Source organism: Motacilla alba, chromosome 25 (genome assembly GCF_015832195.1).
Source record: "Motacilla alba alba isolate MOTALB_02 chromosome 25, Motacilla_alba_V1.0_pri, whole genome shotgun sequence".
NCBI classification, from domain to species: domain Eukaryota; kingdom Metazoa; phylum Chordata; class Aves; order Passeriformes; family Motacillidae; genus Motacilla; species Motacilla alba.
The window spans coordinates 133,536-156,118 of record NC_052040.1 but is presented as its reverse complement, the minus strand read 5'-3'; the positions used below and the strand labels follow the sequence as shown (position 1 = coordinate 156,118).

Genomic DNA, 22,583 nt, shown 5'->3' with positions numbered 1-22,583 from the left:
GGGTTCTCTAAATTCCGAGTTTATTTTCCTTTCCCTCCGCTGCAATCCACGAGCTGCGGGCACCTGAGGTATTTTGGGCTTATGAAATCCCTTGGAAAGGATGGGAATGGGAAAGTTTGGTAGGACCTGGCTTCTGCCAAAATCCCTCACTCCTCGGGCCAAAATCCGGCGGATTTGGGATTTTTAACGCGTTCCGGAGCTCAGGAAACAAAACCACCTCCCGTTTTTTGCTCTTTGAAGTCCCTGTGGGTTCCCTTGGGAATTCAGGACCGCGGGATGAGATCCTGGTGTGAAATTCCGCAGGGATGAGGCTGGAGTCCAAATCCCGACGGCCTTCCCGAGGCCGCAGGTGTGGGAATGACCATTCCAGGGGTCACAGGTGTGGGAATGACCATTCCAAGGGCTCCAGGTGTGGGAATGACCATTCCCAAGGGTTACAGGTGTGGGAATGACCATTCCAAGGGCTCCAGCTGTGGGAATGACCATTCCAAGGGCTACAGGTGTGGGAATGACCATTCCAGGGGTCACAGGTGTGGGAATGACCATTCCAAGGGCTCCAGGTGTGGGAATGACCATTCCAGGGGTCACAGGTGTGGGAATGACCATTCCAGGAGTCACAGCAATGGGAATGACCATTCCAAGGACTCCAGGTGTGGGAATGACCATTCCCGTTGGATCATCCATCATTCCCAGCTCCAGGCGCATCCAGAGCCCCTCTCCCTTCTCCCACGGCTCCGGGATCCCGCTGGGATTCCTCCCGCGCAGCCGGGAGAGGTTCCTTTCCCGTGTCCAGCCCTCTCTTGACCATCCCACAGCGCTGCACGCCGGCCACGCCGCTCGATTCCTCTGGGGGTGCTCGGGGATCCCCAGAGGATCCCCCGGGACCGGCGGCGATTCCAGCCGGGAGGGGATCCCGGGGAGGCTCAGGCCACGGGCAGGGTCACGCTGGCGTAAACCGTCGTGGGCTCCTTGAGGGGGACAAAAATGGGGGCACAAAGGGGTCAGCGAGGCGGCCGGGCCGGGGGGGCCCCACGGGCGGGGCTTGGGGACGGTCCCCCTTACCTGGGACAGCGCGGGGCGTCCCCGCGGGGTTGGGGACCCGGCCGGGGACCGGGGGGCTCCGTCGGGGGCCAGGGGTGGCCCGGTGGCCGCGGCGTAGATGGTGGTGCAGGACAGGGGTGTGGCGTTGGGGACGGTCCCTTGGGGCTTCTGTGGGAGGGGACAAAGGGTGGGCAGCGACGCGAGGGTCCCCATGGGGCCACCCCGGTCCTGCCGCCACCTTTTCCTGCCGGGGCTGGGCCCAGCGGGGCTCGGAGAAGGGGGAAAATCCCAGAGTTTGTCCCCAAAGCCACCGTGGGACGTTGGGGGCTCGGCAAGTTGTGTCAGTGAAGTTTATTCCCCCTTTTCTTCACCCTTTTTTCCCCTCTTTTCCCCCTTTTCCCCCTTATCGCCTTTCTTCCCCACTTTCCCCTTTTTTCCCCATTTCCCCCCCTTTTTTTCCCATTTTCCCCCCTTTTTCCCCATTTTCCCCCCTTTTTTTCCCATTTCCCCCTCACCTGCACCCGCTGCACCTGGGCGTAGATGGTGGCGCTGGCCGGGGTGACCTGGGAGGGGTCCGGGGTGACCCGGGAGGGGTCCTGGTCACCTGTGGGGTGGGGAGGGGTGGCACAATCCCGGGATCAGCCAGGTTGGAAAAGAATTCCGAGGTCTCCGAGTCCGAGCGGTGTCCGGTCCCCTCTTGGCCATCCCGAGGAATCTCCAGGAATTCCTCGGACACCTCCAGGGGTGGACACTCCAACCCTCCCTGGGCCGAGGCCTGGCCGCCCTTTCCAGGAGGAATTTCCCCAAATTTCCAGCCCTGGCACAGCTCGAGGCCATTCCCTCTTGTCCTACCCCGTTCCCTAGGATCAGATCCCAAATCCCCCCGGCAGATCCCAAATCCCAAATCCCAGATCCCAAATCCCCCCAGCAGATCCCAAATCCCGCCTGGATCCCCCTTTTCACTGGGATCAGCCCCCCCCAGTCCCCTCAGGATTCTCCTTTCGGGATTTTCTCTCCCAGGAGCTCATCCTCGGTCCCTCAGGACACCGCTTGGGGATTGGTCACAGCCTGCGCCCGATGACCCCGGAATTCTTTCCCGACCCCCAGGATTTTGGGGATCAGCCCTCAGGGACCCCCACCCGCTCCAGGACCCCCCAAACTCACATTTGACCGAGCAAATTTGGCCACAGGTGTCCCTGAAGGTGACAATGACCACGATGACGATGAGGATGAGGATGAGGATGACGCCGAGCACCACCAGCGGCACCAGGAGCCGTGTCCCCACCCCGGGGTCACCTGGGACAGGAGGGGACACACAGGAGAGGTGGCCCCGGGTCACCCAGAGAGTTTTGTCACCTCTGTCACCTGATTTGGGGCTGATTTTTGCCACCTGTCCCCTGATTTTGGGGCTGATTTTTGTCACCTGTCACCTGATTTTGGGCTGATTTTTGTCACCTGATTTTTGTCACCTGTCACCTGATTTCGGGGCTGATTTTTGCCACCACTGCACCCTAATTTTGGGTCTGAGCTTTGCCACTTCCTCGCCAGATTCGGAGGCTGAATTTGTCACCTCTGTCACCTGATTCGGGGCCGGTGCGCTGCGGAGCAGGAAGCAAAGGGCAGGAAACGCCTCTGAGCTCTTCATTTGCCTTATTTGAGCGAAAAAGCCACAGGGGGCTGGTGGTGGGGTCGGAAAAAAACCCTAAAATCTCTCAGGTGGCTTCACGGGGGCTGGAGGGGCAGAAATGTCTTGAATGTTCATAGGAATACCTCCAATATCCGTAAAAAACTCTCGTCCAAAGTGGGATCCCATTAATCCATAGAAATATATCAAATATCCATAGAAATATATCAAATATCCGTAGAAATATATCAAATATCCGTAGAAATATATCAAATATCCGTAGAAAATCTCAAATAGCCATAGAAATCCATCGAATCCCCACCCAAATCCATCAAATTCCCACCCAAATCCATCAAATCCCCACCCAAATCCATCGAATCCCCACGCCCGCCCTGACAGCGCAGGGACATCTCCAGAGCCCCCTTCCCACCCCACAATCCCGGGATTCTGAGATTCTGGGATTCTGGGAGCCTGAGGTTCTTGGATTCTGGGGTTCCGGGACTCTTGGATTCCAAAATTCCAGGAGTTCCAGGAGTTCCAGGAATCTGGGATTCTGGGGTTCTGGGATTATGGGATTCCGGGGTTCTGGAGTTCCAGGAATCTGGGATTCCGGGATTCCAGGATTCCGGGGCTCTGGGATTTTGGGATTCCAGAATTCCATGGTTCCGGGGTTCTTTGGTTCTGGGGTTCCAGGATTATGGGATTCCAGGATTCTGGGGCTCTGAGATTCTAGGATCCCAGGGTTCTAGGGTTCTGGAATTCCAGGATTCTGGGGCTCTGGGATTTTGGGATTCCAGAATTCCGTGGTTCTGGGGTTCTTTGATTCTGGGGTTCTGGAATTCCAGGATTCCGGGGTTCTGGGGTTCTAGGATTCCAGGATTCCAAGATTCCAGGATTCTGGGGTTCTGGGATTCCAGGATTCCAAGATTCCAGGATTCTGGGGTTCTGGAATTCCAGGATTCTGGGGCTCTGGGATTCCAGGATTCCAAGATTCCAGGATTCTGGGGTTCTGGAATTCCAGGATTCTGGGGCTCTGGGATTCCAGGATTCCAAGATTCCAGGATTCTGGGGTTCTGGAATTCCAGGATCCCGGGGTTCTGGGGCTCTGGGATTCCGGGATTCCAGAATTCCGTGGTTCTGGGGTTCTTTGGTTCTGGGATTCCAGGATTATGGGATTCCAGGATTCCGGGGTCCCAGGACCTACCCCTGTGCTGGGAGCCGCACTGGGCCGCGTCGAAGGCGGCGCGGCGGCTGCTGACGGGGTTGCGGGCGGTGCAGACGCAGCCGAAGGCCGCGCTCCGCAGGGGGAACGAGAGCGCCAGGTCGCTGCCGTTGCCGGAGCAGATCCCCCCGGATCCGCCGTCCCGGCTGTCCCAGCTGTAGGAAACCGCGTCCCCCCGCTGCGAGGAGCAGCGCAGCGCCAGGGAGCAGCTCCCGTTGGAGGAGTCCCGACGGAGGATCCGGATGCTGGGCTCGGCCACCGGCTCTGGGGAGAGACGGGAATTCCAGGACTGGGGCACGGAGGGCGGCGGTTCCCACCTCCCGCATCCCAGACCTGCTCCCAGAAGGACGGGAACACCCGGAAAAAAAACCCAGCAAATTCCAGGAGAATGGCGGGAAATTCCGGGAAAAGGCTGGGAATATCCAACAAAAAGCCGGGGAATGCCAGCAAAAAAAGCTGGGATCAGCCTCCAGCTCTGGAAAAAGGAGGAATGGAAATTCCAGGGGTTTTTGGACATCAAAGGGGGCATTTTGCACGCCCCTGACCAATATACACCTCCCAGACCTGCTCCCAAAATGCCAGGATCGTCCAGGAAAAGGCCTGGAACATCCGGGAAAGGTCTGGAACATCCAGGAAAGGTCTGGAACATCCAGGAAAAGGCCTGGAACATCCAGGAAAGGTCTGGATCATCATCCCGGTGATTCCCAATGGGATTTTTTTACCGAACACTTCCAGCTGGACCTGCCAGACCTCCTCCTCCGACCCCTTGTTGACGCTGTACTCGTAGAGCCGCTGGTCATCCCGGCTGGTGTTGAGGATTTCCAGGGAAAAGTCCTGCTCGTGGAAGCGCATCCGCTCCGGCTCGTACTCCACGGGATTCCCGCCGGAAATCTTCAGCAGGAATTTCTTCTTCAGCGGCTCCTCCATGATTTTTTTCCAGGAGGCTTCCCCGAATTCCACGGTGCGCTCCCGCAGCTGGTGGGGGATCCGCAGGAGTGTCGCCTCTCCCAGAATTCCCAGCACGGTTTCCCTGGCCCCGACCCCTGGGAAGAGGGGAGGGAGAAGGGATGAGGCTCGCGGGGATCGTCCTCACCCCAATCCCGGAGGAATCCTCCAGGATGGCGCTGGATCCCGCCTGGTGATCCACAGGATCCCAGATCCACGGGAGAAACCTCCAGGTCCAAGGGAGAGACCCCAAATCCACAGGTGAGACCCCAAATCCAAAGGTGAGGCCCCCGGATCCAAAGTCTTGTTCCCAACTTCAAACATCCTGGAATTTTGGGAACTGCAGCCGCCTGGGAGCAGGCTCGGGTGCAAATCCCACATTTTCCGTCCGGCTGAGGTGGTCCCAGGTTGGTTTTTTTTTTTGGGAAAAACCTGAGGGGTTTCATCTCCCACACCCCGGGGTCCCCGTGGGAGGATTTTCCCCCCCCGAAACCCCTTCGTTGATTTTTATGGCGAGCCAGTGATTCAGATTTTCCTCGGTTTGGATTTTCCTCGATTCAGATTTTCCCTCATTTCTGGGCAAACAAATCCTGTTTTTGTAGGAAATTGTGGTGGGAGGAAGAGGAGGAGGAGGAGGAGGAGGAAGAGGAGGAGCCAAATCTGGAGCTCCCAAAAGCAGAGAGGGGTCCCCACTGTGCCACCCCCACTTTTCCCAAAGTCTTTTTTCCATCAGTTTTGCCCCGGAAAGGAAAGGAAAAAGAAAAAAGGAAAGGAAAAAAGGAAAGGAAAAAGGAAAGGAAAAAATGAAAGGGAAAAAGGAAAGGGAAAAAGGAGAGGAAAAAAGGAAGGAAAAAGGAAGGAAAAAGGAAAGGAAAAAAGGAAAAGAAAAAAGGAAAAAGGAATGAAAAACGGAAGGAAAAAAGGAAAAAGGCAAACAATCTCCCACTGTTGGAGCCTGGAATTTCAACTGGAGGGAATTTTGGCTCCCCAGACTCCCCAAACCCAGGTTTTGGCCCCATTTTCATGGCAGCTGTCCCACGGCAAAGGGTTGGAAGCCGAGGATCCTCAAGGTCCTTCCAGCCCAAACCGTTCCATGATTTTGTTCCTCGGGAATCTCCCAGCCCAGTGATCTGAGGCAATCCTCCGGGAATCTTCCTCTGGAACATCCCAGTTCCTCCTGGCACCGAATTAACCCCTCAGGGCTCTCACAGCCCCGCTAAAATTCACCCAAATCCTTCACTTTTCCAGCCGAAATTTTTCCGTCGTGTTTTAATCCCCTCCTCCCTCTGGGAGACTCCTCGCACCCCACCTGGAGCACCTCCACCCCAGAGCCCAAAACCCCTTCAGATCCAGCCAAAAAAACCCCAAAATCCAGGACAAACGACCCAAAACCCCCCAAAATGAGGGAGGAAACCCTACGTACCCCAAAGAGCTCCGAGGGTGAGGAGCAGCCGGAGCCAAGTGCCCGAGCCCATCCCGGGGTCACGGAGCCTCCGCCGCCCCGGGGTTCAGAGCAGGTGCTGACAGGAAGTTCTTCGACCCCAGGCCTCTCATTTCCTGTTTTTGGGGCCGATTGAGTCAACCTTTGTCTTTTATCCTCTTCGGTCGGAAATTATTCAAAGCGCGGGGCTGCGCTCCGTGCCCCGAAAATCAAAAAGCGGAAAAAAAGCAGAAAATGGGTTCGGCTTTCCCGCCGGAATTCCATCGTCCCGCCGGGGGGTCCTCAAACTGCCCTGAAAAGAGAGGGAAATCCAGTTTTGAAGGAATTTCGTGGATTTTTTCCAGCTCTGGAGAGGTGGAAGCCGCAAAGCGATCCCGCTAAAGGATGTGGGCGGCTCCTCGGAGCGTCCCAAAATCTGCTCCATCCCTCAGGGGTGGGACCACCCAGAAAGGTGAGAAAACCCCAAATTCCCCGGGAATATCCCAGCTTGGAGCTCCACGGGATCAACAGGAGGAGGAGAAGGACGGGAGGTGCCCAAAAACTCACCTGGGAGAAGCCAAATCCTCGTTCTCGGTGGATCTGGGTGGATTTGGGATCGGCTGGGGATGGGGATGGTCCTTCCTGGTGGAATGGCTGGGAAAGGCCGGAAAAAATCCAGTCGTGGATCTGCTGCTGGAAAATCTTGACTGGTTTTGGTGGAGGAGCTTTGAAATCCAAGGGGGTTTTTTGCCTTTTTCTTTCTCCAAATTTCGCCGCTTTGTCCTCAAATTTTCAGGGTGTGGATGGAGCGGGAATTCCAGGATCCATGAGGCTGGAGAAGAGCTCCGGGATCCAGCAGTCCAAGATGTCACCGACTCCCACCTCGGTGTTCCTTGGACACCTCCAGGGACGAAAATTCCAGGATTTTAACCCAAATCCAAGCCCGGGATTGGATCACATCCCGCTGCTTTCCAGGGAAGCCCAGCTCGGAGTTTTCCGCCAGGTTTTGCTGCCGGGAAACGATTTTTGAATGGCCGAAAAACCCGAAACCACCCAAAAAAAACCCGCCCGGAACCTCCTGCGAGGCTCCTCCTTCCTTGCTCAGAAAGCACCTGATAGGTAAAAACCCAAAACCATCATTTCTCAAAACTCAGACTTTTACAGAAAAAAACACAGATGGGGAAGCGCGGGATGAATTAATCCAGGAAAAACAGCTGTGGTTCCTCCTGGAAGCTTCTGGAATGGGAGCTTGGAAGGATTTTGGGGTGGCGAAGTCGTCGGTTTTGGGGTGTTTGGGGGTATTTTGGGGTTTTTTGGGGTGTTTTTAGAGGCACAAATCCCACCTGGAATTCCCTTGGCCAAGCCGGATTCCTCCTTGGATTTCTCCACCAGTTCAACCCCCAGGTCCCAAAAGGAAAATTTCCGACCTGGAAATGGTCCAGAAAAGCCAAAAAATCCCCCCAAAAACCCCAATTTCCCCCCGCCTGGGCTTGGCTGGCATGGGGCAGGAAAGATTAATGAAGTGAAATCACCCAGAGGAAAATTCCTCTTGGGAAGCATTTTTGGGAACAAGGAACATAAAACGGCGGGGAAAAAAAACCTCTTTTGAGTGGAAATAATGATCCTAAATCCTTTCTTCTCCCCCTCAGCTCGTCCTGGAATTTTCTGGCTGGAAGCTCTCCCGAGATCCAGCAGCAGGATCGATATTTATTAATTTCCAGAGGTTTTTTGGACATCCTGGATTTTATAAGTGGAGTAAAAGCTCGAAACCTCTTGGGAATGGACCAAGACCCCAAAAAATTATTTCCAATGGGGGAAAATCACTGGAAAAATCAACTTTGGCATTAAAATCATCATCCAAGGAGCAGGAATTGTCCCGAGCCGCTCCTCAGGCCGGGCTGGAATTACTCTGAATTTTCCAAGAAGATCCCTGTTGGCCCTCGGATGATTCCAAGGAATCTTTGGGAATCTTTGCTTGAAGTGGAACTTTTTGGGATTTATGGAGGTGACATCCCCGATTTTCCCCATTTTTGGGCTGGGTCGGTGGAGCTGGAAGTGTCCCAAACTTTTCCAGGGTTTTTTTTTGGAGGCTGAGGGATCATCTCCGTCATTCCCGGGATTTCTTCCCACCCCGCTGGATCCGTGTCCCACCCTCCAGAGCCGGATCCTCCTCTGGGGCACAAAGGAAGGGAGTTTGCCCCCAAAAATCTGGGGGGAAACATCCCCGAGCTTTTTTCCATCATCCCCCCCATCCCTGAGCCGGGGGATGTCCCAGCCCAGGGAAAAATCCAGAAAATCCTAAAATCGTGGTGTTCAGGGTGGAATTTAATGTGCAAAGTGACATCTGGGAAATCCAAAACCGGCCCCAAACCCTCCCTGGCGGGGAGCGCCAAAGGCGCTGCCTCGGCCCTGCCCTTCAAGGCCACCCCAAAAAAAGGGGGAATCCCCCAAAATTCCAGGGGAAAGGCTCAGATCGGGTCCCCCCGCAGGCTTTGGGATGAGGGGAGGATCTCCAGATGCACCGCAAACTGAACGGTTCCGGTGACTCCGCTCCCTCGAGCGTTTCTCCGCTCGCGGAGGATTCCGGGGTCGTGGTCCCGGTGTTGGAAGGTGAGGAGGTGACAGGCGGCGCCACCCACGGGGTCCTCAAGCCACGGGGAGCAGGAGGAAGAGGAGGACGAGGTGTCCCAGGACCAGCAGGGCGCCGGGCGTGGCGCGGGCGACGGACGAGGGCTCCTCTGGGGGCAGAGCCAGGAGATGGACCCCAAAGCCTCGGGAGGAGGGAAGAGGGATCCCCCACCCCTGGGATCCACCTCGGGACCCTGATCTGCTCCCAGGGATCGTTTTGGGGGATACAGGGACCCCCCCCGACCCCTCACAGACTGATTCTTGGGGTTCAGGGACCCGTGGGTTCATTTTTGGGGTTCAGGGACCGCCGGAGCCCCTCTGGGCTCATTTTTGGGGTTCAGGGATTTTCCAACACCACAGCGGAGTCAATTTTGGGGTGGGATTCAAAATCAGGACAGAGGAACGGCCTCGAGCTCTGCCAGGAGAGGCTCGGGGTGGGAAATTTGGGGAAATTCCTCCTGGAAATGGGGAAAAGGCCTTGGAAGGGGCTTGGGGAGGTTCGGGGTGTCCGTCCCTGGAGGTGTCCGAGGAACCCCTGGAGATCCCCCTGGATGACCCCACGGGACTCGATGACCTCGTAGCTCCTTCCCAACCCCAACAATTCCGTGGGATCACTCTGAAACTCCCCGAATCCCCCCCAAACCACTCTGGGGACATCCCAAAGCCCAGGCCAGCCCTCCCCGGCGCCGTGTCCGGCCACGGCCGTACCTGTCCAGCTGCAGGGGCGCCGGAAGGTCAGCGAGGCGTTGCTGGAGGACACGGGGTTGCTGACCTTGCAGACGTAGGTTTCCGCCGTGGGCGTGAAGGAGACCCTCAGGACGGGGCCGTCCCTCGCCAGGGGCTTCTGGGGCGGGAGCCACTCGTAGGTGACCCCTTGGAGGCTCACAGAGCAGTTCAGGGTGGTGTTGCACTGCCGGGGGTCACCGTTGGTGGTGGCCGTCACGCGGGGCTTGGGGACCAGGTCTGCAGGAGAGGCCAGGATGGCACAAAGTCCCCCCGGAGCTCTGGGACAACGCCCAGGATGTCACCAAGTCCCCCTGGAGCTCTGGGACAACGCCCAGGATGTCACCAAGTCCCCCCGGAGCTCTGGGACAATGTCCCCACGAGGTTCTTGGACAACCCCCAGGGTGTCACAATGTCCCTGTGGGGCAGCCCCCAGGATGTCACGAGGTTCCCCATGAGGTTCCTGGACAACCCCCAGGATGTCACAACGTCCCCAACCCCACCGTGGGGCTCTGGGACAATCTCTGGAGGATGTCACAATGTCCCCAACCCCACCGTGGGGCTCCAGGACAATCTCTCGAGGACGTCACAACGTCCGCAACCCCCCCGTGGGGCTCTGGGACAATCTCTGAGGACGTCACAAGGTCCCCAGCCCCGCCGTGGGGCTCTGGGACAATCTCTGAGGACATCACAAGGTCCCCAGCCCACCCGTGGGGCTCTAGGACAATCTCTGGAGGATGTCACAATGTCCCCAACCCCGCCGTGGGGCTCCGGGACAATTCCCTGTCCCCAGACCCACCGTAGACCGTCAGCAGGACGCTCTCCACGGTCTCCCTGCCCGTGTCGTCCTCCAGGTACAGGCGGTACTCGGCGATGTCCTCGAGGCTCAGCGCGCTCATTTTCAGGGTGCTGTTGTCCAGGAGCTCCAGGCGGTCCCGGAATTGGCTCGGGGGGTACACGGGCTGCTTCCCCCGCTTCCGGCCGGCGATCCTCAGCTGGTTTTTCCAGCGCCAGTGGATTTGGGAGTATTTTGAGGGGTCGTGGGGGCTCTGGGGGTTCAGGAATGCGACCCCGCCCACGGCTCCGGTCACCTCCGAGAGTTGGGGTTCTTGCGCCCGGGCTGCCAAAGAAACGGGGATGGTGGAGTTGGGTTGCTCGTCCTTCCCCAGGCCTCATCCCGCGTGGAATTCCAGGCGGGTTCAAAACGGGAATAAACGTTAAAATTAAAATTCAAACAGCTCCGCCCTTTCTGGAGCCCCTGGCGTGAAGAGGGGCAGGAGCAGCGTTTTGGATTTTCCCGCCCCAAATTCCCCAGGGATCAGCTTTTCCCTCGCTTCCATTGTTTTTGGGGGGCTCCGTGTGGGGCAGTCCGTCCCCCCCGGGTGTGGGAAGGGACCCGCTGGTGGCACCGTGCGGGGACAGTGTGGGGTCACCCCAAGGCCCCCCAGCTGTCCCCAAAGCCACGTCCCCACCCCAGCCCCTCGTCCAGCTCCGTACCTGGCGCGGCCAAGAGGAGGAAGAGGAGGAGGTTCAGCGCCAGCCCCGGCGCCATCTTCTGTCACCAACGTCGCCTCACCGAGGGTGGGACACGGCCAAAGCCAGCGTGGGGCCCCCCTCAGGGTGGGACCCCCCTCACGGGGCAGCTGCTCCCCAAGGGCCCCCAAGGCCGGAGCCCCCCGGGGCCCCCCGAAAAGCCGGGGCCGGGGTGGGTCTGAAGGCGGGCGGAAAACCGCGCCAGCGAGGTTCCTGTTCCTCCGCGCCCAAAAACCACGGGGTTTGCGCTGTGACAGGACGTCACCAGTGTCACACACAGCCCCCGAGCCTGACGGGGACACAGCGCCCCACGGATCCCCCAAATCCCAAAGCCCCTCAGAGCCACCTGGGGCCTCCAAAATCCGTCAAATCCTCAACAAAACCCATCCGGGACCCCCCAAATCCCCTCCAAAACCCACCCAGACTCCCCAAAGTCCCTCAGATCACCCTAAAATCTACCCAGACTCCCCAAAATGCCTCAAATTTCCCCAAATTCATCAGGACCTCCCCCAATGCCCCGACGGCCAGTGGCACACCGACCCCAAGGGTCAACTGTCCCCCTCGCTGTGGGTGACCAGAGTGACCCCAAGGCCTGGGGGCAGCCAGGGGGGATTTGGGATCTGATCCCAGGGAATGGGGCAGGAACAGCCTCCAGCTGTGCCTGGGGGGAAATTTGGGATGATTTTTCCATGGAAAAAAGGGTTGGGAAGGATCGGGAAGGGGCTCAGGGAGGGCTGGACACTCATCCCTGGAGGTGTCACTGGATGACCACTGGATGGCCACTGGATGGCCAGGCCGGGCTGGATCCCAGCTCTCCCCCGGAACTCTCCCCCAGCCCCAAACGATTTTCTGGGATTTTTTTCTGGGATTTTCCGGGATGGCCGCTCCAGACGCCGCCGAGGAGGGGCTGGCTGGAATTCCAGCCCGGATTCCTCCCCGCCCGGCCGCACTCGGCGCCTTTGTCCCCGCTCCCCGGGGCCAGCGCCACCCCCGCTGTCCCCTCGCTGGGGACAAACGGCCGCCGGCGTCTTCCCACGGGCGGGGGGCGGCGAACAAAGGGACCCCCGCGACCCCCGCTGGGCCCTGACCCACTTGGGGCCGGCCCGGAGCTGTCCCCGTCCTGCCCCGGTGTCGCCTGGCTGCGGTGACACCGCCGGGGCCGCCAGAACCGGGAGAGGAGGAACGGGAAGGGCGATTGGCGGGCTGCAAATTAACCCCGATATGCAAATGAGGTCATTAGAGTGAATTACAGGAGGCATCCGCGCTTGTGCTGCGGGATGAGGAGGGGCTGGAGCTGCAATCCGTCTCCCAAATCCCGCCGTTTCCCTGTTCCACGCACCCCAAAATCCCTGCTTCCAGGGGAAAAAAGACCCTGGCTCGCCACCGGCTGCCCCAAAATCCTGGGACAACGAACCGGGCTGGGCACTTTCCAACCCCAAAAAGTCCAGCAGGAGAGAAGAAGTTCCGGTGTGCCCTCACTGTGGCCTTGCAGGACCTGAAGGGGCTTCAGGAAAAGTGGAAGGAGAATTTTCCCAAGAAAATGTCCCAAGAATTTTCCCCTTCCCAGAAAAGGGGGAATGGGGTCAGGGGGGAAATTTGGGTGGGATTTGGGTTGGAAGTGTTCCCTGTGAGGGTCCCAGGTTGTTCCATGGATTCCCCATCCCTGGGAGTGCCCAATTCCAGGCTGGACCCACCTGGGATAGGGGAAGGTCCCTGCCCATGGAACTGGGGTGGGATTTTTTGGGATTCAAGGTTCCTTTCCAAACTATTCCATGGCCTGGATTTTAGGGATCAATCCTTCCCGAGCACAGGGAATTCCATGGATTCCCTATCCCTGGGAGTGTCCAAGGCCAGGGCTTGGAGCAATCTGGGATGGCGGGAGCTGTCCCTGCCCACGGGATGAGCTTTAAGGTCCCTTCCCACCCAAACCATTCCACGATTTGGGCTCAGCCCCGCTCCTCAGGGACGCCCTGGATGCTCCAATCCATGGGCACCAATTCCTGAACCACGGAGTTCTCTGGGATAACGCTCTCCAGGCTGGTCCCCACGGGGGGAGCCTGACCCATTTGTCACCCATGGCCATGGCGACACTCCCTGTCCCAGCGGCCGCCCTCATCGTTCCTCGGGAAGGGAGTTGGGGTCTGTTTTAAACACCACGAGTTTCCTCCTTTTCCCTTGAAAACAGAGTGGTTTTTGTTTTTTTTTTAAAACACCTCAAATTTCCGCGTGAGCGCCAACTGCCCCTCCCTGATGCGTCACTTTCGTCACAAACCAAATCCAAAGCCACCTCCCGTCCACCTCGAAGCTGAAAAGCCACAAAGCAACTTCTTCCTTCCTCTTCCTCTTTCCAGCACGAATTTTTGGGTGCCGGTGCCCCCAAACCCTCTCCGTTTCCGGGCAGCCATGGACGTGCTTTGGATCCCTCTTCTCGCCACCCTCGCGCTCCTCCACCAAACCAGTGAGTGCCAGGTGCTCCTTCTGCCCTGGGGAGGAGACCTGGGGGTGGTTTTGGGGTTTTTGGGGTCGAGGGATGTGTGGGACCCCCAGAGGAGCTCCACGGGGTGGATTTGTGCCCAGTGTTGGGATCCAGGGCTGCCGTGGAAACCTGCTGCTGGAGGGGCAGTGTCCATCCCTGGTGTCCACCTCAGGTGTCCATCTCTGGTGTCCATCCCTGCTCCAGATGTTCTCCAGACGTCCTGCTCTGCCTTCAGCTCCGCGTTGCCTCCCGGTTTTTGGAGGTCTCCTCCTGGGGTGTTTTCTGGCTGAAAAGAGGGAAATTGGGTAGGATTCAGCCCTTCAGCAGATTTCCTGCGAGTTTCTCTTCCCCGGCAGCTTTTTCCTTCCACGTGCTCCATTGTCCGTGTCCCAGAGGCGCCCGAGGCTGAGGGAGACAGAAATTCCGAGCCCGAGCTCGGGGATGGGATCTTTTCCCGGTTAGAAAAACCTGGAAGACAAGCTCCATTCCCAGTAGAAATTGGGTGGCACGGTTAATTGGAAACGAGAAGTTGCGAAAATAACAAAAACAGCTCCTTCCTCCTTGAGCTGGTGACCAAGGGAGCAGGGTGGTCACTGCAGGGGAGGGACGGGTCCAGAGGGAGCTTGGACCTTGTCCTGGGCTGCATCCAGAGGGGTGCGGGAGGGTTCTCGTTGCCGGAATGGCGAGATCCCTCCTGGAATGGCGAGATCCCACCTGGAGTGGTGAGATCCACCTGGAGTGGTGACGTCCAGCCTGGAATCACCAGATGCCCCCAGGTCTGGTGCCCCCAGAAGCTCGTGGAGCTGTTGGAGCGGGTCCACAGTTTCAGAGTTCCTTTCCCCGCGGCCGCAGGCAGTGTTCCGCCTGGAGCAGCCGTGCTGGAGCTGCCCCGTGCACCCCTGGCAGTGCCCAGGGCCCGGCTGGGCAGGGCCGGGAGCGCCCTGGGCTGCTGGAAGCTGTGGGGATTTTTGGGGAGCACAATGAGAGGAGTTTCGAGTCCATCCCAACCCAGACCTTTCAACGATTCCCTGATTCTCCTCCAAGGAGCCGCTGCACGTCTGACCAGGAGCTCCCCGTCCTGCTCAGGGATCCTTCCCGACCTTCCCATCCCCAACTCCTCGTTCCCCTTTCCCTCTTGGTTCCCCTCCGGGCTCTGTCCTTGGCACGAGGCTGCGGGGGCTCAGCCTGGGGGGCCTCGTGCTCTTCCTTCACCCAGGGACCCTTCCATGAGCCCCCCATGAGCCCTCAAACAGCCCCAGCCCGGGTGGGCTTCACTGTCTGGGTTCAGCGACCTCATCCCACCTTGATCCCACCTTGATCCCAGCTTTTCATCCCACTTTGATCCTACCTTGATCCCATCTTGATCCCACCTTGATCCCACCGTGATCCCACCGTGATCCCACCGTGATCCCACCTTGATCCCACGGTGATCCCACCTTGACCCCACCGTGATCCCATCTTGATGCCACCTTTTCATCCCACCTTCAGCCTCCCTTCATCCCGCCCCCAGCCCACACTCAGCACTCCTTCACCCCAGCTTCATCCCACCTCCATCCAACCTTCATCCCAGATTTTCATCCCACCTTCACCCCAAGTTCTCTCTCCGCTCTCTCTCCCCAGCGAGCGCCAGCGACACCACGGAGGTGATCGGGGTTCTGGGCGGGTCCGTGACCTTCCGCGGCCCCATCGCAGAGGGACATGCACTCTGGAGTTTTGGGAATGAACCCATAGTGACTGTGAAATTTGAGGACCCTCCTCAACCCATATTTTTCGAAGATAAATTCAAAACCCGTGTTGCCTTCTCTGAGAGAGGCCACGCGCTCAGCATCTCCCCGCTGAGGATGGAGGATGCCGGGACCTACTTTGTAACAATCAATGGAAAAACATCAAAAAGATCCACCTTCCGCCTCCAGGTGTTCCGTAGGTGCTCTCAGTGCTGTTTTTGGGGTTTTTTACCCTAAAAGAGAGGTTTGTGACCCCACTGTGCCCCCAGGGGAGCTGCCAGAGCCCACGGTGACCTGCGAGGCCCAGAACTGCTCGCACGGGAGCTGCAGCTCCTCCCTGCGCTGCTCCGCGCCCGGCGCCGACCTCGGGAACGTCTCCTACACCTGGAGCAGACGGGATCGGACGTGGGACGGGAGCTCCGTGGTGCTGCTGGTGAACGAATCGGCCGGGGACGAGCCGGAGCCGCTGACGTGCACGGCACGGAACCCCGTCAGCAGCAGGAGCGTCACCGTCCCCAGCCCCGGGGTGCTCTGCGCGGGTGAGAGCCGGGGGAAAGGTGGGACGGGCTGATCCCGATTGCCTGGGAAATGCGGGAATGTTGGGGTTGGGACAGGCTGATCCCGATTCCCTGGGAAACGCAGGAAGGTTGGGATTTGGGATGTGATGGTCTGATCCTGATTCCCTGGGGAACGCGGGAATGTTGGGGATGGGATGGGATGGGATGGGATGGGATGGGATGGGATGGGATGGGATGGGATGGGATGGGATGGGATGGGATGGGATGGGATGGGATGGGATGGGAATGTTGGGGTTGGGATGGGCGGATCCCAATTCCCTGAGAGCAGGAAAAGTTTGGGGTTGGGATGGGCTGATCCCGATCCCCTGGGAAACACGGGGATGTTGGGATTGGGCTGGGCTGATCCCACTCTCTGGGCTCGGGCTCTCCCCGGGACCCAGAGGGAAGCTCTGACCCGCGTCTCTCTTCTCTCCCCTCACCAGAAAACCACACACATCCTCCCAGCTCAGGTTAGCTGCCACCCCTGCCCATGTCCAGCCGCGCTCCCGACTGTCCCCGAGTGCCCCCAAATGTCCCCAAGTGCCCCCAAATGCCTGGGGCAGCTTTCCCATGCCCGGCCGGGAAGAGCGACTGGGGAGCCCGAGCCCAGCACCCTCCAGCTCCTCCCAAAATGCCTTTCCCGGGAATGCCCAGGCTCCTCCCGGAGGTCCCAGGGACAGGACAAGGAGTGGTGGCCACAAACGCAGCCCCCAGAAGTTCCTCCTGCATTTGAGAACCTCTTCCCATGGAGTGTCCCCCTCTGGAGCCACCCCAAGCCCACCTGGCCGTGTCCCCGTGTCCCCTGCTCTGGGTGACCCTGTCCCAGCAGCGCTGGGAGATCTCCAGAGCTCCTTTTTGACCCAAAAAATGTGGGATTTGGGAACTGGGGATCTGGGGATTCTGGGATTTGGGAATTTGGGAATTTGGGGATTTGGGGATTTGGGGATTTGGGGATTTGGGAATTTGGGGATCTGGGGATTTGGGGTTTTGGGAATCTGGGAATTTGGAAATTTGGGGATTTGGGGATCCTTGGATTCTCCTGCCGCTGCCTCCGCCAAGCCGCTCTTCCTGGCTTGGAGTGAGATCCCCTGGAATGAGGGATCTGGGCGGGATTTGAGGCCAAATTCCCTCTGCCCCAACACCAGGAAGAGCCAGGATTGTTTGGGGATGCTGCCCCTGGATCTTCTTCCTTTTCCAGGCGCCCGCTCCAGCAGCTGGATCAGGATCGGCGTCGTAGCCGGGGTTGAATTCGCCGTGCTTTTGTCGATGTTCCTCGTGTCCTTCTGGCTGTCCAGAGGTGAGCCTGGAAAACCATCCCTGGATCCCTGGGCAGCAGGAGGGGGCACCCGGCACGGGGGACAGAGCCAGGGTGGGGCTGATTTGGGGCAAATTTGGGGGTGATTTGGGGGGGACTTAGGGCAAATTTGGGGCTGATGTGGGTGGATTTGGGGCAGATTTGAGGTGGATTTGGTGCTGATTTGGGGCTGATTTGGGGTGGATTTGGTTGGATTTGATGATGATTTGGGGCGAATGTGGAGTTGATTTGGGGACAATTTGGGGTGTATTAGGGGCTGGTTTGGGGCGGATTTGGGGTTGACTTTGGTTCTCCTGATTCTGTCTCATCTCCCCTCGCGGTTTAACCGATTTTGGGGTTTTTCGTCGGGGGAGACCCCAGGGGCTGCGGGGTTGGTTCCCTGTGGGGCGGAGCCAATCCTCTGGAGAGCCAATCACCTGGCTCGCTTTGCAGATTGACACCCGGTTAACCCGCTGAAAGGAGCTGAACGCGCCTTGTGGAAAAGCAGATTTAAAAACAAACAAAGCCCAAGAAAACCTCTCTTTCCTCTGCCCCGGGAACGGGTTACGGGGCTGGGCTGCGATTTCTGCCACCAGGACTGTCCCAAGGCCACGGGACCAGCGCCAGGAGCTGGGCACAGCCCTGAAATCCAGAGCGGCCGCGAGGCCGATGCTGTCCGGCCAAAACCGCGTGGCAGCCGCCGCTGTCTCGCGACGGACTTTGCCGGTTTCGTGGAAATTCAAATGAAAAGCCAGGAAAGAGCTGTTTCTTGTGGAGAGGTCTCCACGGCACGGCAAGAGAGACTCCTCTCTGCAAGAGAGATGAAGAAAGGCTGTTCTGAGCCCATAAACTGAAAGTCCCAGGTTTTGCCTCTTTGCGTTGTCAGTGGGAAAGAAAAGACGGTGGCGAGGGGGGGAAAAGCGTTCCGAAGTTTTATTCTGATTTTTTTTTTTATTTTTTAACTCATTGAATAAAGATTTTGTTGCGCCCTTTTAAGTTTTGAGCCTGTTTTTCCCTCTTCTCCCTAATCCAGATCTCACAGCACAAACGACTCCAGTGAGCGCCTGGGGTTTGGCCGGGCCTAAACCCACCCCAAAATTCCAGAACTGATGTGTTGGACGGGAAACTCAGACTGGCGAACCCAAACCTCTTCGCACTCTTCACCAAGAAGAAGAAAAAAAAAAAAAAAGGATTCCCAAATTTCCAAACCCTTAAAACCCCACAGAATTCCCGCCCGCCTGCCCAATCCCAAATCCATCCCTTCCCGAGTGTTCCATCCCCAAATCTTCGCTCCAAGGCGCAGCTGGGGGTTGAATCTTGGGGGAAAAAAACCCGAATTTCTGGATATTTCCATTCCGTGGATCCCAGTGGCCGCTGGAGTTTCCAGGAGGGGAACTCCACCGGAATGGGAATTCCGGGGTTTTAGGGGCGCTGGTGGCTGGCAGGATTTGGGAAGCCCAAGCGCCTGTAACCCCCGTTATCCTGCAAGGAAACAAGAGGGATTTGGGGCATTTTGGGGATTTTTGGGGCATTTTGGGGATTTGGGACATTTTGGGGATTTTTGGGGGTATTTTGGGGATTTTTTGGCGCATTTTGGGGATTTTGGGGGCATTTTGGGGATTTGGGGCATTTTGGGGATTTTTGGGGCATTTTGGGTATTTGGGGCATTTTGGGGATTTTTTGGGGCATTTGGGGGATTTGGGGCATTTTGGGATTTGGGGCATTTTGGGGATTTTTTGGAGCATTTTGGGGATCTTTTGGATCCCAAAAAAAAAAAAACCCCCGTGGATTTTCCATTACCTCCAAGTAGGCGGTGGAGACCAAAGATCGTTCCAGCCTCTTCCTCTTGATGGAGGAAGGCTGCGGGGGGAAAAAAAGGGGGGAAATTCCCGTTGGGAAAAGCGGGATGACGACCCCGAAAACTCGGGGGGCACGGCTTTGGTGTCACCAAGGCTCGGGGACGCTCCAGGACAGCCTCACCCTGCGGTCGATCTGGACCGTGGAGTAAATGGTTACATTCCCGGGCTCCTCCCGGTGCCTGGGGTGCTCCTGCCGGGGAGAAAAAACGGGAAATTTCGGGATAAAAAAATTGGATAGAAAATGGAAGCAGCCCGGGAAGCGGCTGGGATCCCACGGGAGCGACCCTACCAGCGTCCTGGGAGCCACCACGGCGTAGACCGTGGCTCCTTCCTGGGTGGCCTCGCCGGACCCGGCCTGGGGGCGCAAAAAAAATCCGGGAATGGTTGAAAGGATCCGTTTGAGGTTCCCGAAATTCCCCTTGGTGAGCCCGGCCAGGCCTGGGAACTGCCCCAGGAAGGGCCGGACGCCGAGTGACCGGGCTGGGGCCAGCCCCGGAGGACTCGGTGGCCTTGGGGGGTCTCGCCGACCCCAAAATTCCCGGGATTGGGGTGGGAAGGGACATTCCCGGCACTCACGGCGTCCTGGCGGGGTTTCTTCTCTCCCACCTCGGCGTAGATGGTCAGCGCCTGCTCTGGAGGGGTTCCGGGGGTCCCTGTGGGGTCAGAATTCCCGGATTTTGGGGTTCCAAGGGTCAATTGGGAACAGAATTCCCAGATTTTACGGTTCCAAGGGTCAGTTTGGATGACAATTCCCAGATTTTGGGATTCCAAGGGTGAGTTTGGGTCAGAATTCCCAGATTTTGGGGTTCCAAGGGTCAATTGGGGTCAGAATTCCCAGATTTTGGGGATTCAAGGGCCAGTTGGGGTCAGAATTCCCGGATTTTGGGGTTCCAAGGGTGAGTTGGGGTCAGATTTCCCAGATTTTGGGGTTCCAAGGGTGAGTTGGGGTCAGAATTCCCGGATTTTGCACTTCCAAGGGTCAGTTTGGATCACAATTCCCAGATTTTGGGGTTCCAAGGGTCAGTTTGGAACAGAATTCCCAGATTTGGGATCCTGCCCCGACATTCCGGACGAACCTTCCCGGGAATTCCTCCTCCTCCTCGTCCTCCTCGTCCTCCAGCAGCAGCAGCAGCCGCCCAGCAGCAGCAGGCTCAGCCCCGCGGCCGCCGCCACGGCCAGCGGCGTCCAGCGGCCCAAACCCTCTGGAACAGAACCCCGGAATCCTGGAACCGGGCCGGGATCCGGGGCCCCTTCCCGCCCGGACCGTCCCGGGATCCCCTGAGTCTCTGAACGGATAATTTTTGCTTTGTAGTGAATAAAAAAGGTACTAAAAATTGCATAAAAATGTATAAAAAATGAATAAAAATGTACAAAAAATCGTATAAAAATGTATAAAAATTAATTAAAAAGTATTAAAATTGTATAAAAATGTATAAAAATGAATAAAAAATGAATATAAAATGTATAAAAAATTACGGATTAAAGATATAAAAACACCTTTGTGTTTTACATGTCAACAATTACGGCTTCAGAAATAATAATCAATAAGTATCCATAATCAATACTATTAAATAAGTATAATTATGTGTAGATAAGGATATCTTTTATAGTAAAATAAGTGTAGATTTTAAGACAGATAAATTTCTATTTTAAACAGATAAATAAGGATGTCATGGGAGAAAATAAGTATGGATTTTATATGTAAAAAATCAGTGTTTTATATATATATATAAAGTCTGTTTTAGATATGAAAAGTCTACTTATATAAAAATATTTTATATATAAAAATATGTATAAATTATATATATAAGGATAAGTATAAGTTATATATATATTTAAGGGTATTCTATAAATAAGTATATATTATATATATAAGGGTATTCTATAAATTATAACATAATTATAATTTAAATAAATGTAATATATAATTGGTATAATTTAATGATAATAAATTGATAATAAATAAATAATAAATAATAATTTAATAATTGATATAGTATCTACTTAAATATATAATAAAATATAATTATATTATAAGTATATATTATATGTGTAAGTATGTATTTTATGTATGAATATATTTAAATATATAAGCATATATTTTACATAGACTACATAAAAAATACATATATTACACACAAAAATAAATTAGAAATTACAGAATTTACGTCCAGACCCACGGTTTTTACCCACTATTCTCCAGCCCTGAGACCCCAGTTTCCCCCCGTTTGCTGCCCCCAGAGCCCGGGCTGCTCCGCAGGGGAGGCTCACCTGGGCAGGTGAGGCGGGCGCGGGCCGCGCTCCACCCCGCGGGGTTGCTGACGTTGCAGAGGCAGATTTGGGGTTCGGCGCCCTCGGGGAGCGTCCGGAGCAGCCGGGAGGGGATCCCCGGGATCTGCCCCGGGATCTGCCCCGGGATCTGCCCCGGGATCTGCTCCGGGATCTGCCCCGGGATCTGCCCCGGGGGCTCCCCCGGGATCTCCCCCGCGGGCTCCCCGGCACAGGCCCAGCTGTAGGAGACGTTGCCGGGGCTGGAGCAGAGCAGGGCCAGGTGGCACCGGCCCCGGTCCCGCTGCAGGATGTGGGATCGCAGCTCCGGCGGCGGGATGGGCTCTGCGGGGACAGCGCGGCTGAGAGGGGACAGGGACAGGGACGGGGACACGGGGACACGGGGACAGGGACAGGGGACACGGGGACACGGGGACAGGGACAGGGGACACAGGGACAGGGGACACAGGGCCAGGGGGACACAGCCCCGGTCCCGCTGCAGGATCTGGGATCGCAGCTCTGGCGGCGGGATGGGCTCTGCGGGAACAGCGAGGCTGAGAGGGGACAGGGACAGGGGACACGGGGACAGGGGACACAGGGACAGGGACAGGGGTACACAGGGACCCGGCCACTCACCCCACACGGACACTCGGAAGCACGAAAAGGAAATTTCTGCCCCATTGTGAAACTCGGCCCCATAGAGCCCGCTCTCGGCTCTGTGGACCGGGGAGATGCACAGGGAGAGGTTTTCCCGCTGGAATTTCGCTCTCCCATGGAACGGACCATTGGGATAGGAGACAATTTCATCCCTGGTGACTGCCAGGATCCGCTGCCATTCTCCTGAAGTAATTTCCAGTTTCCAGCTGATCTCTGTCCACTCCCGCGGGGGTTCCTCCGGCGCCAGGCACAGCGACCCTCCCGCGGTCACGGCGAGGGACGCAGCTCCATCCCGGCATTCCGAGGATCCTGAACCGGAGCCAGGGTGAGGCCGTGACCCCAGGAGAGGCTCCGTGGCTCCAGAGGGGACACGGCCGCTGCTGGCACCACCCCTGGGCCACACCTGCAGCGTCCACCAAGGCCACTCCTGGCCCCGGGGCCCTCTCCTCATCCCCATCCCAAAAATTCCCCTCTCCCCGTTATCCCAAACTGGCTCTGTGTCCATTCCCGTCCCAAATTTCCCCTCTCCCCGTTATCCCAGACTGGCTCTGTGTCTATTCCCCATCCCAAATTTCCCCTCTCCTTGTTATCCCAGCCTGGTTCTGTGTCTGT

At 57.0% G+C, this 22,583-nt stretch overlaps 4 protein-coding genes across 5 annotated transcripts; 1 reads left to right on the top strand and 3 right to left on the bottom strand.

Annotated features, from left to right (window-relative positions):
- Positions 1–3: 3 nt before the first annotated feature.
- On the bottom strand, positions 4–7,313 carry LOC119711657 (signaling lymphocytic activation molecule-like). Its single transcript, XM_038162108.1, has 8 exons — positions 6,820–7,313; positions 6,256–6,565; positions 4,610–4,930; positions 3,870–4,151; positions 2,206–2,337; positions 1,557–1,645; positions 1,063–1,209; positions 4–968 (listed from the first exon to the last, which is right to left on the bottom strand). The coding sequence occupies exons 2-8, from the start codon at positions 6,305–6,307 to the stop codon at positions 924–926; spliced, it is 1,068 nt and encodes a 355-aa protein (XP_038018036.1). The 5' UTR covers positions 6,308–6,565; positions 6,820–7,313; the 3' UTR covers positions 4–923.
- Positions 7,314–8,559: 1,246 nt separating this feature from the next.
- Positions 8,560–11,381, bottom strand: LOC119711659 (CD48 antigen-like). 2 transcript variants are annotated; one of them, XM_038162110.1, is made up of 4 exons: positions 11,101–11,381; positions 10,403–10,774; positions 9,589–9,843; positions 8,560–8,990 (listed from the first exon to the last, which is right to left on the bottom strand). In XM_038162110.1, exons 1-4 carry the CDS (start codon positions 11,153–11,155, stop codon positions 8,899–8,901), a joined length of 774 nt encoding a protein of 257 aa, XP_038018038.1. In that variant the 5' UTR covers positions 11,156–11,381; the 3' UTR covers positions 8,560–8,898. The 2 variants fall into 2 exon arrangements, with proteins under 2 accessions (XP_038018038.1, XP_038018039.1); XM_038162111.1 differs by having other exon boundaries at positions 10,403–10,723.
- A 1,980-nt stretch (positions 11,382–13,361) lies between these two features.
- Positions 13,362–17,954, top strand: LOC119711706 (T-lymphocyte surface antigen Ly-9-like). Its single transcript, XM_038162183.1, has 5 exons — positions 13,362–13,594; positions 15,233–15,532; positions 15,606–15,875; positions 17,092–17,190; positions 17,641–17,954. The coding sequence occupies exons 1-5, from the start codon at positions 13,387–13,389 to the stop codon at positions 17,643–17,645; spliced, it is 882 nt and encodes a 293-aa protein (XP_038018111.1). The 5' UTR covers positions 13,362–13,386; the 3' UTR covers positions 17,646–17,954.
- A 150-nt stretch (positions 17,955–18,104) lies between these two features.
- LOC119711705 lies at positions 18,105–22,543 on the bottom strand. The gene is made up of 8 exons (XM_038162181.1): positions 21,951–22,543; positions 21,318–21,659; positions 20,123–20,248; positions 19,623–19,699; positions 19,336–19,401; positions 19,168–19,236; positions 18,988–19,047; positions 18,105–18,669 (listed from the first exon to the last, which is right to left on the bottom strand). Exons 1-8 carry the CDS (start codon positions 22,474–22,476, stop codon positions 18,610–18,612), a joined length of 1,326 nt encoding a protein of 441 aa, XP_038018109.1. The 5' UTR covers positions 22,477–22,543; the 3' UTR covers positions 18,105–18,609.
- Positions 22,544–22,583: the final 40 nt, after the last annotated feature.